We start from the raw sequence: 17,999 nt of genomic DNA on the forward strand, positions 1-17,999 counted from the left end.
CCAGCCGAGGGGGGGCCCTGGCACAGCCCCTCCCGCGACGCCGCCCCCCCCCGGGGCCCCCCCCGGCGCCCGCCCCCCCGCAGGAGCAGCCGGAGCCCCCCCCCCAGCAGCCCGGGGGGGTCCCCGACCCCCGCCTTCCCCCTGAGCACCGCCTACTACGAGCCCCCCCCCGGCCCAGCAGCCCCCCCTGCCCGAGAAGCGCCCCCCCCAGCGGGGCGCGGGGGGCACCCATGGGAGCCCCCCCCCCGGAGCCGGACCCCCCCGCGGGCGCCACCTTCGCTCAGGACACCTCCAAGTTCTGGTACAAGCCGGGGCTGTCGCGGGAGCAAGGTGAGGGGGGGGCGGGACGGACCGGGGGGGGGGGGGGTCCCGGCGTCACCCGGCGGGGGGGGTGACGTTGACACGGGGACCCCCCCCCGCCCCCCCCCCCAGCTGTGGCCCTGCTGAAGGGGCCGGGAGCCGGGCACCTTCCTCATCCGCGACAGCAGCTCCTTCCGCGGCGCCTACGGGCTGGCGCTCAGGGTGGCCGTGCCCCCCCCGGGCTGCGGCCCCCCCCCCAAAGGGTAAGGGACCCCCCCCAACCGCCCCCCCCCCTCCACCCAGTAGCTCCCCCCAAAACCCCACAGACCCCCCCCCCAAGCACCCCACAGACACCCCCAGCACCCCATACCCCCCCATCTCACCCTATAGCCCCCCGCGTTTCACCCAATACCCCCCCATTTCACCCCACGCCCCCCATACCCCCACCCCTATTGTGTGTGTGTGGGGGTCCTCTCTCTCCCCCCCCCCCCCGAGGCCGACCCCCCCTCCGCCCCCAGGGGACCCCCAGGAGCAGCTGGTGCGCCACTTCCTCATCGAGACGGGGCCGCGGGGCGTCAAGATCCGGGGGGGCCAGGAGGAGCCGCACTTCGGTGAGGGGGGGCCCTGGGGGGGGTTGCGGGGACCCGGGGGGGGGGTCGGGGTGCCCCTAACCCCCCCCCCACCCCCCCGGTTTGCAGGGAGCCTGCCCGCCCTGGTGCTGCAGCACTCCATCACCCCCATCTCCCTGCCCTGCGCCCTGCGCATCCCCAGCAAAGGTGGGTGCCCCCCCCGCGGCCCCCCCCTTGGACACTCCCCATGTACCCCCCCCCGTGACCCTTCTCCCCCCCCCCCCCATTAACTCCTCATCCCCACTCCCACCCCAAAATGCCCCCCCTTGCCCTAGGAGGGGGCATGGGGGGGGAGGGGGCTCCTGGGGGTCCCGGCACCCACCCCCAGCCTGTGCCCCCCCCCCCCAGACCTGCTGCAGGAGGGGCTGGGGGGTGTCGGCGCCCCCCAACGTCAGCACGGCCGCGGAGCTGCTGCGGCAGGGAGCAGGTGGGGGGGGCACTGGGAAGGGGGGGGCGCTGGGACGGGGGGGGCGCTGGGACGGAGTGGGAACGGGGGGGGAATGGGAATGGGGCCACTGGGATTGTACTGGGAATGGGGGCGTGCACTGGGCTTGGGGTCATGGGGATAGGAACGGGGGAGGTGGGGAACTGGGAATGGGAGCACTGGGACCGGTGGAACTGGGACTGGGAATTGGGACTGGGAGCACTGGTGGGACTGGGGACACTGGGAGCCCTGTGAGCCCTGGGAGGGCACTGGGACTGGTGGCACTGGGACTGGTGATACTGGCGGCACTGGGAGCCCCGGCGGCCCCGTGGCTGCGCCCCGTGCGGTGCCGTGCGGGGGGTGCAGCCCCGTGTCCCCCCCCGTGCCCCCCCCCAGGGTGCTCCGTGCGCTTCCTGGGCTCGGTGGGCACCGAGTCCCTGACGGGGCCGCAGGCGGTGGCGAGGGCGACGAGCGCGCTGCTGGCCGCCAGCCCCCCCCCCCCCCGCCGGCACCGTGCACTTCAGGGCGGGGGCGCACGGCATCACCCTCACCGACCGGCAGCGCAAGTGAGCCCCCCCGGGACCCCCCCCGGACCCCAAACCCAACGGGAAGCCCCTGACCCCAATGGGACCCCCCCCGGGACCCCCACCCCAAAGGGATCCCCCCGGGACCCCAAACCCAACGGGACCCCCCAGAACCCCCCTCGGGACCCCCGCCCCAACGGGAACCCCCGGGACCCCCCCGGCACCCCCTGACCCCAGTGGCACCCCCCAGACCCAAGGGAACCCAAAAGGACCCCCCCCGGACCCCCCCCCACACCCGAAGGACCCCCCCGGGACCCCCCCAGAACCTGGGACCCCTCTGGGACCCCCCGGGATCTCTGGGCCCCTGGTCCCAAGGGACCCCCCCCCCCAGACCCCCCCACCCCACCCTGGGGTCCTTCCCCCCCCCCCCCGGCTCCCCCCTGCCCCCCCCTCACCTGCTGCCCCCCCCCAGGCTCTTCTTCCGCCGCCACTACCCCGTGGCCAGCGTCACCTTCTGCAGCATCGACCCCCAGGGCCGCAGGTGGGGGGCACGGGGGGGGGCACACGGGGGGGGGGGGGGGGAACGACGCGGTTTCGGGAGGGAGAAAACGATCGGGGGGGGGCACACGACTCTAGGGTGGAGCAGACGATTTGGGGGGGGGCAGACGGCTTTTGGGGGTGACGGGCACAAATTAGGGGGGGGCACACAACTCGGGGAGGGGGCGCGATTTAGGACTGGAGGGGGGGGCAGACGATGGGGGTCGGGGGGGGGGCCACGACCCCCGCTAACTGCCCCCCCCCTCCCCCCAACGCAGGTGGGCGAACGCGGACGGCACCACGTCGCGGTGAGCAGACCCCCCCCAACCCCCCCCCCTTGGCAGGATGGGGACACTCCCGGGTGCCCCCCCCCAAAAAATAACGTCCCTGCTGTGCCCCCCCCCCCCCCCCCCAGGATCTTCGGCTTCGTGGCCAAGCAGCCGGGGGGGCCGTGCAACGCCTGCCACCTCTTCGCCGAGCTGGACCCCGAGCAGCCGGCGGCCGCCATCGTGGCCTTCGTCAGCAAGGTGATGCTGGGCACCCAGCGCAAGTGACCCCCCCCGCCACAGCGCCCCCCCCGCCAGAAAAGACCCCCCCCCAGCAAAAAAAAAAAACACAAACAGCGCCCCCCCCATCAACAGCCAGCCGGTTCCCTCCCCCCCCCCTCCTTTGCCATAGGCCCCCACGGAGGGCTGCAGCCTTAAGGGGGGGCTCAGCCTTAAGGGGGGGCTCAGCACCGCGGGGGGGGCCCAGCCCCAAGGGGGGGCTCAGCACAGAGTCTCTATTTTTGTGTAAAAGCTTCCAGCAGACGTCTCTAATATATATATATATATATGTATTGGGGGGGGGGGCACCGAGCTGGGGGGGGGCACAGAGCCCTGCCCCCCCCCTCCGCCACCAGCCCCCCCCCCCCCCCCCCATCATTTATTAACCATGTGCAAACAGCTCCAGAAGCACCGAGCGTCTCCTTAATGCGCCGGGGGGGGGTCGGGGGGGGGGGGGCCAGCCCTTTGAGACCCCCCCACAGCCAAAGCAGGGCTGGGGGCGGAGGGGGGGGCAGGGCTGGAGCCCCCCCCGGGGGGGAGGGGGGTGTACATTCATGAAAAGGGGGGCAGTGACAGCATGGATGGGGGGGGGGCACCCACCTACCCTTAAATGTGCCCCCCCCCCCGTGGGGGCGACACAGGAGTCCCCTGGGAAGGGGGGGGGGGGGACAACACAAATCCCCCCCAGTCAGGACCAGGGGGTGACGTGGGGCTGGATGGGGACCCCCGGGACAGCACACGGAAGGGGGGGGGGTGGACCCCCGGTGCTGTGGGGGGGTCCCGGGGGGGGTCCTCGGGGGGGGGGGGGCTACCCGCTGAGGGGGTGCAGGTCCACCTTGACCTTCTCGCCGCTGCTCAGCATGCCCACGGTGGGGAAGTAGCCCCCCCGCGGCACCGCCGCCTCCTTCTTGCCGATGATCTTCCCGTTGCGGGTGAAGAACACCTGGGGGGGTGTGTGGGGGGGGCACGGTTGGGGGGCACAGTGAGGGGGGGGGCTGGGGGCCCCGCAAAATAACATGGGGGGGTGGAAGGGAGCGTCAGCCGGCGCTGCGCCCCGTGGTGGTGGGGTGTGCGCCGTGCCCCCCCCTAAATAAACCCAAGGGGGTGCCCCCCCGGTGCCCCCCCCCACTCACCACCACCTTCCTGCCGCCGTGCTCCTGCTCCGTGTCCTCGCCGTCGTCTTCCTCCTCCTCCTCCTCCTCCTCCTCCTCCTCCTCCTCCTGGTGCAGGTAGCTGACGTTGCGCACCCCCCGCGCCTTCGGCCTCACCTCGGCCGTGTCGCTGGGATCGTCGCTGTCCCCTGGGGGGGGGCACAGACACACACACACGCGTGTGGGGGGGGCTCCCCTGTTGGAGGGGGGGGGTCCCAGCCCCGTGCCCCCCCCGGTACCTTCGCTGTCCAGGCTGTAGTCGCGGGGGAACATGATGCCGCAGCCCATGATGTCGCCCTTGTAGCAGCGGGGGCCGAAGGGGTCCCCCACGCCGCTGCCGTGGAAAATCTTCCCGTCATCTGGGGGGGGGCAGGGTCAGTAACGCCCCCCCGACACCAACAAACCCCCCCGCTGTCGATAAACCCTCCCCCGGCCCCAACAAATCCCCCCCCACATCAATAAATCACCCCAGTACCAATAACCCCCCCCTGTTTTTCAATACCCCCCCCAACATCACTAAAGCCCCCCCTTTGCCCCAATAACCCCCCCCCCCCAGTATCAATAGCCCCCCCCTACATTAGCCCCCCCAGTGGTGTCCCCCCTGTCCCCCCCCCACACACTCCGCAGCCGGGTGCCCCCTCCCTGTCCTCCCCCCCCATAAAGGGGGGGTCACGGAGCCCCCCCACCCCGGGGAGGGGCCAGTTCCAGGAGGAGGAGGAGGAGGAGGAGGCCGAAAGCCCTCCCCCCACCACAACAGGGACAAAAAAACAGGGTGGGGGTGGTGGGCAGAAGGGGGGGGGCATCGCGTGCTCCCCCCCATCCCCACTTTGAGGGGGGGGGCCCACCTGCGTGGTACGCCACCGAGCCCCTGCTCCAGCCGGGGTGCCGGTTCTTGGGGTAGTCCTGGGGGAGGAGGAGGAGGCTGAAGGCTCGGCGGGGCGGATGCCGGGGGGGGGGCAGGGGGGTGTTTGGGGGGGGCCCCCCCGCACCTTGCGCGCCAGCCCCAGCGCGATGTAGCACTTCTCGCCCGGGTCCACGATCTCCACCTCGAAGTAGTGGCTGCGGGGGCTCAGCGGGCGCCGCGCCTGCGCCAGCCCCACGTCCACGATGCTCTTCCCCTGCCCCGCGTACTCCAGGAGCTGGGGGGGCAGCGGGGGGGGGACAGGGGTGAGGGGGGAGCTGGGGCGGGGGGGGGAGGTAAGGCTGCGGGGGAAACAGCAGCCCCGGGGGGGGGAAACAGCCTGGGGGGAGGAATACCAGTGCTCCCAGTGCCCTCAGTCCCTCCCAGTCCCCCCCAGTGCCCCCAGTTTCCCCAGTCCCTCCCAGTCTCCCCAGTTCCCCCCAGTGCCCCCAGTTCCCCCCCAGTGCCCCCAGTTCCCCCCAGTGCCCCCAGTCCCTCCCAGTGCCCCCAGTTCCCCCCAGTGTCCCCAGTCCCTCCCAGTGCCCCCAGTTCCCCCCAGTGCCCCCAGTTCCCCCCCGTGCCCCCAGTCCCTCCCAGTGCCCCCAGTGCCCCCAGTACCGTGCCGCAGGCCCGCACGTCGTGCAGCCGCCCCCACTCGTCCTCGTGGCTGTCCACCAGCATCATGGCCCCCTCGTCGTGGGGGGGCCCCAGCTCCGCCCGCAGGTGCAGCCGCACCTCCTCCCCCAGCGAGTGCATGCCCACGGCCGGGAACAGCCCCTCGGGGGCCGCGCGGCATCACCGTCGAGCCCACCTGGGGGGGGGGCAGGCGGTCAGACCCCCCCGCGCCCCCCGGCAGCGCTGTGGGGCTGGGGGCTTCACGGTGGAGCCCACCTGGGGGGCACAGACACCGGTGGGACCCCCTCCACGCCCCCTCAGCAGCGGTTTGGGGCTGGGAGCAGCCCCCCCGGGGGACAGCGGCGTGACCGCAGAGCCCCTCTGGGGGGGTCAAGGATGCCGTGGGGCCCCCCCGCGCCCCCCCCCGCCCCCCCCAGGGGCCGTGCCCCCCCCTGCTCACCCGCTCCCCGTTCTTGGTGAAGAAGACCTGCGCCGTGCGCACCTCGAAGGACGCCGGCTCGATGCCGCAGCCGATGCGGTCGCCGGAGCTGCACTTGGTGCCGAACTGCCGGCCCTTGGCCCGGCCGCTGTACAGCCTGGGGGGGGCGCGGGGGGGTGACGCTGGGCTCGTGGGACCCCCCCCAGTCCCTGACCCTCCCCCCCCCCCCCCCCGTCCCCACTCACTTGCCGTCATCGGCGTGGTAAGCCACGGAGTCGGGCAGCCAGCCCGGCTGGTGCTCCAGGCTGTAGGACTGCGGCACCAGCCCCACCGCGATGGTGCCGCGCACGCCGCTGTCCACGATCGACACCTGGGGGGGGGGGCACGGGCATCAGCCCCCCCCCCCCATCCCCGGGGGGGTCACTCACGGCCTTCCCCGAGCGGCTGGGGGGGCGGTGGGGATCCCCGTGGTGTCCCCGAGGGGCTGGGGGGCACCCCCGGGGTCTGCTCCGTGCCTTGGGGGGGCTGCAGTTAGGGCTCGGTGCCCCCTCCCAGCCTCTGCTTTGTGCCCCCCCCGCAGGGATTTGGGGACACGGATGAGGCCCCAAAAACAGGGTGGGGGTCTCCAAAAGCCACCCCCCCCCCCACCAGGACCCCTTCCTCAGCCGCTCCTTGGTGGACCCCAAAGAGACAGGATCCAGGAAGGACGGAACCTACCTGGAGGAGGATGGGACCCCCCGACAGGAATGTGGGGACCCCAAAAACAAGTGGGGGGGGCACCTGAGCCCCCCCAGGACCCCCCCAGACCCACCTCGAAGTAGTTGTTGTCCCGGGTCAGCGGCCGCGGCGCCACGTAGCAGCCCACCTCGCCCGAGTCCCCATGGTAGCTGTGGGACAGGGGGGGGTCAGGCACCACGGGGGGGGGTCAGGCACCACGGGGGGGTCACCCTCACCCCCCCCCCCACCTGAGGGTGTCGCCGTCCACCAGGATGTGCCGGGAGCGCTCCTGGCGCCCGGCCCGCACCTCGCGGATCTCGCGGATGCGGCGCCGCCAGCTGAGGAACCTGTAGTGCAGGCGCAGCTCATCCATCGCCAGCCTGGGGGGCACCGCTCGTCAGACCCCCCCCAAACAAAAAACACCCCCCCACCCCCCCCAACGGTCAGACCCCCCCCCAACCCCTCCCCACCCCCCCAGCCCCACAGGCGGCCCCCTCCCACCCAGGCAGCCCCGAAGCCCCCCCACCCCCAGAGCTGCCCCCCCCAATAAGGCCCCCCCCATCCCCCCCCCGGTGTCCTGGCAGGCCCTGCCCCCCCCCAGCCCCCCAACAAGCGGCCCCCCCGACCCCAACCCCAGCCCCCCCTCACTCCCAGCCCCCCCCAAACCTCCCCCCGCCCCCCCCCCAACAGGCCTCCCCTCCCACCACCAACCCGCCCCCTCCTCCCCCAGCCCCCCCAGCCCGAGCCCCGGGACCCCCCCGGGACCCCCCCGGGACCCCCCGCCCCCCTCCGCGCCCCCCCCTCACCGTCCCGGCCCCGCCCGCCCCCGCCATGGCGCCGCGCTCCGGCCGCTCCCGGCCCCGCTCCCCACTCACAGCCGGGGCCGCGCTTCCGCCTCCTCCCCCCTCCCGGCCCCGCCCCGCCGCCGCCGCGCCGCCAATCGCGGGCCGGCTCGGGGAGACTGACGGCGAGGGCAGCCAATCGGAGAGAGGGAGGAGGGGTCTGGAGGAGGGGGGTGTGGGCGTGCGGGGGTCACGTGACAGCGCGGGCGGGGTGGGGAGAGGGCGCCCTCTGGCGGCGGGGAGGGGTACTGGGGGCACTGGGAGCACTGGGGGGTACTGGGGGTACCGGGAGTACTGGGAGTAATGGGAGGTACTGGGGGCACGGGGGGGATACTGGGGATATTGGGAGCACTGGGGGGTAATGGGAGGTCCTGGGGATACTGGGGACTACTGGGGATACTGCGGGGTACTGGGAGCACTGGGAGCACTGGGCCATGGCAGTGGGGACCAGTAGGGGGCCCTGAGGGGCACTGGGGCACGGGACTGGGGGCACTGGGGGGCGCTGGGCGTAACGGGGGGGGGGGCCGGGCTGGGGCTACTAGGGGCTACTGGGGACCAACGGGGGCTACTGGGGGCTACCCCGGGGCGCCCCCCCCCCCGAGCCACCTCCCAAGCCCCGCCCCCTTGTCCAGGCCACGCCCCCACCGCTCCTGGCGGGAAAAGGAAGGAGGTGAGGGGCGGGGGGGCCGGGGGGCGCCGGGGGGGGCCGAGGGGGGGCTCGGGGGGGCGGGGGGCTCCCGGGGGGGGCGGGGGGAACGGGACCCCGGGGGGCGGGGGATACTGGGAGCACTGGGGGGGTTCCGGGAGCACGGGGCGGGTACTGGGAGCACTGGGGGACCCAGCCCAATGGCAGCGAGGGGGCACTGGGTGTGCTGGGGGCTGTGGTGGGCTGGGTCTCACGGCGGGGGAGGGAACTGGGGACGCTGGGGGTCCCTTGGCATTGGTGACACTGGGGTGCCCCACGGCTGGCTCCGTGTCTCTGGGGGCACCGGGGGGACCCCTCCCCACAGCGGGGTGGGGGGGCACACACACGGCTCTGGGGGGGGCGCACGGCACTGCCCCGTCCCCGCCCGTCCCCGTGCCCCGACGTGAGCCCCCCCCCACCCCCCCTCCGGCAGCTCCGTCCCCGATGGCGTCGGGCGAGCGCGAGGCGCTGCTGGGGCTGCAGCGGGCGCTGACGGAGGACGAGTTCGAGGCCTTCAAGTTCCTGCTGGGGGGGCAGCTGCCGCTCAGCCGCCTGCACCCCGCCACCCGCCCCGAGCTCTGCGCCCTGCTCCTGCAGCACTTCCCCGGCCGCGCGCTGCCCGTGGCCGCCGCCGTCCTCCGGCAGCTCGGCCGCCGCGACCTCCTGCGGCAGTACCGGCTCCCCGAGGAGGACGAGGCCCCCGGCGGCCTCGGCGAGGCCGGCGGCGGAGCGCAGGGGGCTGGAGGGGCTGGAGGGGCTGAGGGTGCTGGAGATGCTCGGGGTGCTGGAGGTGCTCCGGACGCTGGAGGTGTTCGGGATGCTGGAGGCACACGGGACGCTGGAGGTATCCAGGGTGCTGGAGATGCCCGGGGTGCTCGGGGTGCTGGAGGTGCTGGAGGTGCCCAGGCTGCTGGAGGTGCTTCAGATGCTGGAGGTGCCTGGGGTCCTGGAGGTGCTCGGGGTCCTGGAGGTGTTCAGGGTGCTGGAAGCGCTTGGGGTGCTGGAGGTGCCCAGGGCCCTGGGGGTGCTGGAGGTGCTGGAGGTGCACAGGGTTCCGGAGGCGCTCGGGGTGCTCGTGGCGCTGGGGGTGCCCAAGGAGCACCGGGATCTGCTGAGGACGCTCGGGGAGACACCGGGCGGGGAGGGGGGCACGGGGAAGACGCTGCGGCACCCCTGACGCGCCCCCCCCCCTGCTCCCAGGCCGCCCCCCACGGCTGCTGACGGAGCGGGACCTGCTGCTGGTGGCGCAGAAGCTGGGCAGCGAGTGGCAGGAGGTCGGCATCGCCTGCCTGGGGCTGCCGCAGAGCCGCCTGGAGCAGATCGGCGAGGAGCGGCCGCAGCGCGCGGTGCTGCGCGCCTTCGAGATGCTGCGCGAGTGGCGCCGGCGGCAGCAGGGGGGGGCCACAGCCCCCCGGCTGCTGGACTGCCTGCGCGGCGCCCCCGTGGACCCCGAGGTGCTGGAGCTCCTGCAGGCCATGTAGGGGGGGGCGCAGGCGGGGGGGGGGGCTGGTCGCGCTCGGGGATGTTTTATGCTGGGACCGGCGGAATAAACGTGTTTGTTCTACGGTCACGGGTGCGTTCCAGGACAAAACGGGTTTATTCCATGGTAAAACGGGTCTGATCTGTGGAAAAACGGGTCTGTTCCGTGGTAAAAATGGGTTTGTTCCAGGGCAAAAAGGGATTTATTCCAGGGTGAAAACGGATTTATTCCAGGGTTGATTCCAGGGTAAAAAGGGATTTATTTCAGGATAAAAACTGATTTATTCCAGGGTGAAACTGGGTTTATCCCAGGGTTCATTCCAGGGTAAAAATGGGTTCATTCCAGGGCAAAAAGGGATTTATTCCAGGGTTTATTCCACTCATCCCCGCAGCATGGTGGAGGCCGGTCCAGCCTTCACTGGGCTACGAGCAGGGGGAGCCCCCCCATGCCCTTGGCCCCCAAATGTCCCCCCCGGGGGGGGGGCCCTAGAGATCGTGCCCCAGCCTCTCGATCTCGTCCAGGAAGAAGTCGAGGTCGGCCCTGGTGACGGCGGGGCTGGTGGCGATCTGCCGGAAGAAGTTGACCCTGGCGCCGTGGGGCTGGTAGCTCACCATCATGGAGCCCTCCCTCATCATCCTCTCCTTGATGGCGGGGGCCACCTGCGGGGGGGAAAAAGGGCTGTGGGGGGGGGGGGGGGGCTGCCTGCAGGGAAGGGGGGGGGGGGCGGGGGCTGCGCTCACCTTCCCCAGCTTCTCCCAGAAATCGTCGCAGCCCTCGCGGCCCCGCAGGCTGGGGGGCACGAACCAGAAGCAGAGGTTGATGAATTCGGGCTGCGGGGGGAGGGGGGGGGGGGGGGGGCAGAAAATCGGCTGAGACCCCCCCTCACCGGCACCTCACTGGGGCCACCAGCACCGGCTGTGCCTTGCCTTTGGGGGCACCCCGACGGATCTGTGCGAGCCCCAAGGCTGCAGGATGGGAGGGGGGTGCCCCCCGCCCCACCCCCCCCCTCCCCGGGGCTCCCCCCGCTGCCGCAGCACCGAGGTGGGCGATGACCCCGCCGGCGGCCCCGTACCTCGAGCACCAGCTGGAAGCCGTCGCGGCGCCTCACCTCCTCCGCCAGGTACCTGGGGACGGAGCGGCGTCAGCCACCAGATGCTGGGGGGGGGGGGAGGGGGGGGCGTCTCACGGCCCCCCCACGGGCTCGGGGAGGGGTCCATGGTGCTCGCCTGGTGCAGGCGAAGGCCCTGTCGACGCGGCGCTCCAGCCCCTCGGTGCCCACGGCCTTCCAGAGCAGCCAGAGCTTGAGGCAGTCGACGCGGCGGCCGCACTGCAGCGTCTTGTCGCCGGTGTCGTAGGCCACGTCGTAGAACTTGTCGCGCTGGAACAGGTACGAGGCGCCCGCCCCGTGGCACCGCTGCAGCAGCCCCTGGGGGAGGCCGAGGGGGAGGGGGGGCTCAGCACCGGGGGTCTGGGGAGGATTTGGGGGGGCCCGGGGTGGGGGCGCGGGACCTACGGAGGTGTCGCGGAGGAGCAGAGCCGAGCACTGCAGCCCCACCGCCAGCATCTTGTGCGGGTTCCAGGCCACCGAGTCAGCCCTGGGGGGGGGGAAGGGGGGCAGGGGGACGATGCCAACGGCCCCCCCAAACCCCCCCAGCCCTTAAGCAGCGAGCCCCAGGCCCGTCTGGCAGCGCGGGTACCTCTCGATGCCGGCCAGGAGGTGCCGGTGCGTCCTGGAGAGCAGCGCGCTCCCGCCCCAGGCAGCCTGCGGGGCACAGGGGGTGGGAGCAGCGGGCGGCCCGGGGGGCACCCCAGGGGGCGGGGGGAACGCAGCGGGGACCCCCCCAAACCCCCACGCACCCCCCCCCCTCCCGTTGACTCACGTCCACGTGGAGCCAGAGGCCGTGGCGCTGGCACACGTCCGCCACGCTCTGCAGCGGGTCGAAGGCGCCCAGGACGGTGGTGCCGCACGTGGCGCTGACGAAGAAGGGCACGGCGCCCTGGGGGGGGGGCGGGGGGTGATGGGGGGGGCGGGGGGGGCAGGGGGCAGTGGGGGACAAGGGACAGTGCATTGGGGCGGGGGGGCAGCACAACGGGGTCGGGGGATTTGCAGAGGGCCCCCTCTAGCCTCACCTCGCTTTTCGCCCTCTCGATCTCCTTCTCCAGCTCCTCGGGGATCATCTTCCCCCTGCGGGGTGCCGGGGGCTCAGCAGGGGGGGGGCCAGGGGTCCCGTCCCACCCCCCCCGCGTGGTACCCGGGGCCCTCACCTCTCATCCGCACGCACGAAGAAGACGTTGTCGGTGCCGATGCCCAGGAAGGCGGCCCCCTTCTCGATGGAGTAGTGGCTCTGGGGGGGGGGCAGCGGGCTTGGGGGGCTGGCGGGGGGCTGTCCCCGAGCCCCCCCACCCCGTCCCCATCCCCATCCCCACCTCCTGCGAGGTGAAGAGCGCGAGGCGCGGCAGGGCCCGGCTGCCCCTCTGCCGGCCCTCGGGGAAGCGCTGGAAGCGGGCGACGTTCATGGCGTACATGTTGGACAGGGACCCTCCTGCGGGGGGGGGGGGGGCTCAGCAGCGGCCCCGGGGGGCGACACGGACCCCGGGACCCCCCCTTAGCCCCCTCCCCACGTACCGGGGCAGAAGATGCCGTCGCCGCTGCCCCATCCCACCAGCTCGCGCAGCTTGGCCAGCACCACCTCCTCCATCAGCACGAACACCGGGGCGATCTCGTACGTGTACCTGGGGGGGGGGCGCCACAGGACCCGGGGGGGGGGAGCTGGAAACGGAGCCCCCTCCCCGCCCCGAGACACCCCCCCCATGTCCCCCAGGCACCCACTGGCTGGTGTTGAGGGCCTCGGTCAGCAGGCGTCCCGCCAGCGCGTGGTGGTCCAGCCCCGAGAAGAGCTGGTTGAAGAAGCGGGGGTGTCCTGGGGGGGCGGGGGGGGGGGCACGGGGGGGCATCAGCCACGGGGGGGGGTCTCGGAGCCCCCGCCCCACAGGAGCCCGGGCATACCGCCCTGCCAGGACCACGGGGAGGGGGCCACGGGGTGGGAAAGGGGGGGGGGGGTCCAGCTGGGATGGTGGGGGGGGGGGGACACGAGGGGGGGCTGCAGGGACCTAATGGGGGGGGCACAAGTGGGGTTTTGGGGATCTTTGGGGGGGGCACCTTTATGTGTGGGGGGGACACGAGTGGGGTTTTGTGGGTCTTTATGGGTGGGTGGGGGGAACACAAGTGGGGCTGCTGGGACCTAATGGGGGGGGACACGAATGGGGTTGTCGGGGACTTTATGGGTGGGGGGGGACACGAGCGGGGCCGTGGCAGGGCCGTGACGGGGCCGTGCGGGACCCCGAGGAGCAGCCAGGTGGGGAAGGGGGGGGCCTGCGGGCGGTGCCGGGACCGACTGGTTCCAACTGGATCCAACTGGTTCCGACTGGTTCCGCCTGGGAGCGCCGTGCCCGCTCACCGGTCTTGACGCTGTAGCGGGCGACGTCGCGGCAGCGCTGCAGCAGGCGCTGGGGGGGCTCCCCGTGGGGGCGCAGCTCCAGGTCCAGCAGCGCCCGCAGCTCCCGCGGCTCCCTCCAGTCGCACACCTGGGGGCAGGCGGCGGCGCTCAGCCCCGGCACCCCCCCGGGACCCCCCCCCCCGGCCCCCCCCCCTCGCCCCCCCCCCACCTTGAGGGCCCTGTCGGTGCCGTTGCGCACGGCCTCGTCCAGCAGCAGCTGCAGGGCCTGGCGCACGAAGTCCTCCCCCGCCGCCGCGTCCAGCCCCGGCCGCTCCAGGCCGCTGCCCTCCGCCATGGCCGCTCAGCCCTGGGGGGGGCACGGGGGGGGTCACGGACGGACCCTGGGGGGGGTCCCCTGCCCCCCGCCCCCCCCCGGCCCTCACCTCCCCGCGGGTGCCGGGCTCTGGGCAGCAGCCGCCGCCCGCGGCCCCTCCCAGGGCAGGGGGCAAGGTGCGGCCCCCCCCCCGCCGCGGCCCCCCCCCCCGCGGCCCAGCGCCTCCCAGCGCGCCCAGTGCCGGTTACTGGGCACGGCCCTGCCGGAGGGGGGTGGGGGGTGGGGTTCTGGGGGTGCCCCCCCCTCACCGCCCCCCCCTCACCCCCTTTTGGCTCCCACCCCAGGGTGGGCCGGGGGCAGCGGGGGGGGCTCAGCTGGGGGGGGGGGACAGAGGGAGAGGGGAGGGGGTATGGGGGGGGGCATAGAATGGGGGGGTAAAGGGCACCGCGGGGCAATGGGGGGGGGAGGACCCCCCCGGGGGGCACAAACGGGGGGGGGGGACCCCTTGGGGGGCAATTCCAGGGGACCGGCGCCCCGTGGGGGGGCAATAACGGGCTGAGAGGGCTCCTGGCGGCGGGGGGGGGGCCCGGGGCGCATGGCCGGGGGCAGGGCCCCCCCGGGGGCAGCGCCGCCGCCCCCCCCCGGTTGCCCTGGAGACGCCCCTCCCGGCTCCAAGATGGCGACGCCCGGCTTCACGCGCCCCGAGCGCGCATGCGCGGCGCCTCTCCTTCTGCACGCCCCCTACCGGAAGTCCCGGCGGCGGCGGCGGCGGGAGGGGGGTAACGGGAAGAGGAAGGGGCGGGCACTTCCGCTTCCGGGTCGTCGGCGGCGGCCGAGGAAGGGGGGGCGGCGGCGGCCGTTTGTAAACTCGGGGCGGCGCGGAGCGGAGCGGCCGGCAGGTACGGGCCCCGCCGCCCCCCCGGCACCGGCAGCGGACTGGGGAGGGGGGGGAGGTTCCGCACCGGGCCCGGCCCCCCCCCCAGCCACGCACCGCGGGGGCACCGGGCCCGGATGGGGCGGGGAGGGGCTGCAGGTGGGGGGGGGGGCTCGGCGGGAGGGGGAGGGGCCCCGGGACCGGTACCCCCCCCGGGGATCGAGGGCCCCCCCCGGTAATAAGACCGCGGCACCGAGAGCCCCCCCCGCTAGAAGCCCCCTCCCCGTACTGAGCCCCCCCCGGAGCTAAGAAGCCCCCCCCGGGCCCAGCGCCCCCCTCCCGACCCCCTCCCGGGGGACCGAGCCCCCCCCCCCCAGGACCGGTGCCCTCGTTCCCCCCCCTTCCCCCCCCCCCCCCCCATTTTGGGGCCTGCACCGTGACCCCCGCCCCCCAAAAGCCCCCCCCGGACCTGTCGCCGTGCCCGCCCCCGTTAAGGTGCCCCCCCCCCCGCCCGGTGCCCCCCCCCCCCGGTGGCCCCCCCCCATCACGTCTCCTCCTTCCCGCAGGCGAAGACCCGCAGCAGCGTCTCCCGCACGGAGCCGGCGCCCCCCCGAGGGCGGGGGGCCGGGGATGACCCCCCCGTGAGGGCGCCGCGCCCCCCCCCGGCGCCGTCCCCCCGCGCCCCGCCCTGCCCGGCCCCGTCCCCGCCGGGGGGGCCCGAGGAGGAGCCGCCCCCCCCCAGCGCAGCCACGGCACCGGGCGCCCCCGATCCCCGCACGATGTCGGCAAAGTGGAGGGTACTGGGCAAGACCGGCCAAAAAAAAATGATTAACTGAGAGAGAAACACACCAAAACAATACAAAAAATTTACAAAAAACAAAACAAACAAAAAAAAAGCCAAAAAGCCAAAAAAAAAATCAAAAAACCAGAGCGAGGCTTCCTAGCGTCCTCCCTGGGAGCGTTAAGGCTTTGCCAGTTGAGGACAGACAGACAGACAGACAGACACACCCAGCATGGCTCAGGTAATGAGCCCCGCGCCCCCCCGCCCCTCCCCAGGGGAGCCGCTCAGCCCCGGGATGCCCGGCGGCCCCCCCGGCTGCCCCCCCCCCAACCAACCACCACCACCACCGGGCACGTACCCAGGGCCCGGCCGCGCTCCCCTCGCCACCCCAACCCCTCCCCGTGTGCCCCCCCCTTTCCCCTCGCCCCCCCCGCCCCCCGTTAGCGGTTAGGCCCCCGCTTTAACTCTCTGCCCCCCCCCCCCCCCCGTCCCCGGCAGGGCTTCGGGCGCCGCGTTGGGAGGGCCGGGGCGCTGCGTGGCTCGCGCCTGCAGCTCGCCGCCCTTCTCTTTCTTCTCTTTCTTTTCTTTTTTTTTTTTTTTTCCTTTTTTTCCTTTTTTTTTCCTTTTTCCGCCCCCCCCCACCCTTTCCAGGCGAGCCTCCTGGCGTGCGAGGGCCTGTCGGGCGTGTGCCTGGTGCCCACGGCGGCCAGCAAGAAGATGATGCCGAAGCAGGGCGCCAAGGCGGCGGCGGCGGCGGCGGAGGGGGGCCGCGAGCGCGGCGGCGGCGGCGGCGGCAGCCCGGAGGTGCTGGTACGGCCGCAGCGCGGGGGGACGCGGGGGCAGCAGCGGCGGCGGCGGCGGCGGCAGCGGCGGCAGCAGCAGCAGCGGCGGCAGCGGCGGCAGCAGCGGCGCCGCCGGGGGTCTCACCGCGAGTTTTTTTCCGCCCCCCCCCCCCGCCCCGCCCCACAAGGCGCTGCGCCAGGACGGCGAGAAGCCGCGCGGGCCGCAAGGAGGAGGAGACGGCGGAGGCGGCGCAGCCCAAAAACTCCATCAAAAAGGCAGGTGGGGGGGCGGGAGGGGGCCGGGGGGGGGGACGGGAGCGGCGCCCGGCCTGGCTGGCGGCGGGGGCTGACGGGGCTGCCCCCCCCCAGATGGTGGTGATCAAGCAGAACGGCTCCTTCCAGCTGAGCAGCGCCAAGAACTTCATCTGCGAGCTCTGCTACGGCGCCTTCCGCAGCAGCTACCACCTCAAGAGGCACATCCTCATCCACACCGGTAAGGACACCGCCGAAACAACCCCCCCCCCCCTGTTAATTAACCGCCCCGGGCTCGTCGCCTCGAGGCGGGGGCGGCGTTTTCCCCCCTCTGAGCGCCCCCCCGTGCTCCCCCCAGGCGAGAAGCCCTTCGAGTGCGACGTGTGCGACATGCGCTTCATCCAGAAGTACCACCTGGAGCGCCACAAGCGCGTGCACAGCGGCGAGAAGCCCTACCAGTGCGAGCGCTGCATGCAGGTACGGGGCCCGACGGGCTCTCGGGGGGGCTCCTCGCCCCTGGGGGGGGTTCCTCCTCCTCGCCGGGGGGTCCTCACGCCCTGCCTGTGTCCCCCCCACCCTGCAGAGCTTCTCCAGGACAGACCGGCTGCTGCGACACAAGCGGATGTGCCAAGGCTGCCAAACCAAAGCCCCCGAGGCGCAGCTGCTGCTCTAGGCCGAGGTGACCGCTCGCAGCGGGGCGCTCGGGGGCCCCCCCCCCCCCCGCGCCGCGGGGCCCCCCCAGGACTGCCAGATGAGGTCCCGACACTGTACATAGGCTGAAGATCGGCTGGAAACCTGCCCCCAGCCGGCGGCGCCCGGCCTCTCGTCCCCTCCCCGCGGCCCCGAGAGCGGCGCGCCCCCAAAAATCCCGCGGGGGGGCGCCCGGCGGCCGGGGGCCAGCCCCAAAACCCGCGGGTTTCGCAAGAAAAACGGAGCGGGAGGCGGGGCCTGCGCCGGCCGCTTCCCCTCCCGGTGTTCGCCGGGCTTTGGGGCTCGGGGGGGCCGGCTCGGGGGCCCCTGCCCTGCTGCCACCGTCACGGGGGGGGCCGCCCGGAGCCCCCGGCCCCAAAATGCCCCCGAACTGACTGCAGAAGCCCCCCGGCCAAAGCCCAGGAGCTGTTGCAGCGGGGGAGCTGAGAAGCCGGGGGGGTGGGGGGGGGGGCTTCTGCTCACTTCTGAGCCGTCCTGGGGGGAGCGCGGGGCCCCCCCTCTGTGCTGGGGTCCCTGGGGAGGAGGGGGCAGCGCCTGGGCCCGCTCGGAGCCCCCCCAGCCCCCCCCCCAGCCCGCTGCGAGCCGAGCAACCGCCCCCGGCGCCTCTGAAAGCGGCGGCCTCAAAACCAAACTCGGAGAGGGGGGGAAACGCCTCGGGGCAGCGCTCCCACGGGGGGGGGCGATTCGGCGGCTGCCCCCCCCCGCAGCCCCTCCAAAAGCCCCTTGCGGGGACCCTCCCGGGGCAAGCAGCACCGGGAGGGGTCGGACACGGCCGGGGGGGCTCCGTTAACCCCGGGGGGGGCTCAAAGGAGCGGCCGCGGGCGCGCCGGGGGCTGAGGAGGAGCGGGAGCGAAACCGCGCGCGGCGCCGCGGCTCGGGGCGGGGGGTAAGGGGCGGGGGGGGCCGTTTTGTTTCGGTTTTCGTTGTTTTTAATATACTTATTTTGCTACGGGGGGGAGGGGGGGGGGGCGGGGGGGGCGGCGGGGGCCACCTCCCTTTGGAGCTGTAGTTTTTCTAAGGCCAGGAACTCGTCTCTTTT

The 17,999-nt window shown here is 73.7% G+C and overlaps 5 protein-coding genes across 6 annotated transcripts; 3 read left to right on the top strand and 2 right to left on the bottom strand.

Annotated features, from left to right (window-relative positions):
* Nucleotides 1-230: 230 nt before the first annotated feature.
* On the top strand, nt 231-3,108 carry LOC311221779 (tensin-2-like; the record flags this gene model as incomplete). The annotated part of the gene is given in 13 exon segments (XM_084307173.1): nt 231-330; nt 433-449; nt 451-546; nt 548-563; nt 819-911; nt 999-1,076; nt 1,278-1,312; nt 1,314-1,356; nt 1,750-1,841; nt 1,843-1,919; nt 2,350-2,418; nt 2,693-2,722; nt 2,830-3,108. Coding segments are annotated over 13 exon segments (885 nt in total). The 3' UTR covers nt 2,969-3,108.
* Nucleotides 3,109-3,621: 513 nt separating this feature from the next.
* Nucleotides 3,622-7,687, bottom strand: SPRYD3 (SPRY domain containing 3). Its single transcript, XM_084307167.1, is given in 12 exon segments — nt 3,622-3,902; nt 4,093-4,259; nt 4,350-4,469; nt 4,956-5,013; nt 5,100-5,249; nt 5,630-5,800; nt 5,802-5,822; nt 6,087-6,222; nt 6,311-6,435; nt 6,877-6,952; nt 7,031-7,162; nt 7,658-7,687. Coding segments are annotated over 11 exon segments (1,284 nt in total). The 5' UTR covers nt 7,156-7,162; nt 7,658-7,687; the 3' UTR covers nt 3,622-3,767.
* Nucleotides 7,688-8,753: 1,066 nt separating this feature from the next.
* LOC311221775 (uncharacterized protein) lies at nt 8,754-9,790 on the top strand (the record flags this gene model as incomplete). Its single annotated transcript, XM_084307169.1, has 2 exons — nt 8,754-9,153; nt 9,510-9,790. The coding sequence occupies 2 exons, from the start codon at nt 8,754-8,756 to the stop codon at nt 9,788-9,790; spliced, it is 681 nt and encodes a 226-aa protein (XP_084163295.1).
* Nucleotides 9,791-10,028: 238 nt separating this feature from the next.
* Nucleotides 10,029-13,869, bottom strand: CSAD (cysteine sulfinic acid decarboxylase). 2 transcript variants are annotated; one of them, XM_084307170.1, is made up of 15 exons: nt 13,670-13,869; nt 13,456-13,593; nt 13,248-13,374; nt 12,620-12,710; nt 12,416-12,522; nt 12,217-12,332; nt 12,055-12,134; nt 11,920-11,974; nt 11,670-11,786; nt 11,487-11,551; nt 11,303-11,384; nt 11,016-11,215; nt 10,862-10,913; nt 10,530-10,619; nt 10,029-10,448 (listed from the first exon to the last, which is right to left on the bottom strand). In XM_084307170.1, the coding sequence occupies exons 2-15, from the start codon at nt 13,579-13,581 to the stop codon at nt 10,275-10,277; spliced, it is 1,482 nt and encodes a 493-aa protein (XP_084163296.1). In that variant the 5' UTR covers nt 13,582-13,593; nt 13,670-13,869; the 3' UTR covers nt 10,029-10,274. The 2 variants fall into 2 exon arrangements, with proteins under 2 accessions (XP_084163296.1, XP_084163297.1); XM_084307171.1 differs by lacking the exons at nt 12,620-12,710; nt 13,456-13,593; nt 13,670-13,869 and having other exon boundaries at nt 13,248-13,366.
* A 480-nt stretch (nt 13,870-14,349) lies between these two features.
* Nucleotides 14,350-17,818, top strand: ZNF740 (zinc finger protein 740). Its single transcript, XM_084307168.1, is given in 8 exon segments — nt 14,350-14,459; nt 15,001-15,231; nt 15,867-16,200; nt 16,202-16,215; nt 16,217-16,273; nt 16,367-16,490; nt 16,608-16,726; nt 16,833-17,818. Coding segments are annotated over 7 exon segments (756 nt in total). The 5' UTR covers nt 14,350-14,459; nt 15,001-15,213; the 3' UTR covers nt 16,923-17,818.
* Nucleotides 17,819-17,999: the final 181 nt, after the last annotated feature.

The sequence above is a fragment of the Netta rufina genome (assembly GCF_964035555.1).
Source record: "Netta rufina genome assembly, contig: SCAFFOLD_161, whole genome shotgun sequence".
In the NCBI taxonomy this organism is placed as follows: domain Eukaryota; kingdom Metazoa; phylum Chordata; class Aves; order Anseriformes; family Anatidae; genus Netta; species Netta rufina.

What these genes read in the sequence shown, in the direction of transcription:
- CSAD (XM_084307170.1), bottom strand. Translation starts at nt 13,581, where the DNA reads ATGGCGGAGGGCAGCGGCCTGGAGCGGCCGGGGCTGGACGCGGCGGCG. An exon ending in GCACCGACAGGGCCCTCAAG is followed by an intron (nt 13,375 to 13,455) that starts GTGGGGGGGGGG and finishes GCCTGCCCCCAG; the next exon opens with GTGTGCGACTGGAGGGAGCC. An exon ending in GAGGCCCTCAACACCAGCCA is followed by an intron (nt 12,523 to 12,619) that starts GTGGGTGCCTGG and finishes CCCCCCCCCCAG; the next exon opens with GTACACGTACGAGATCGCCC.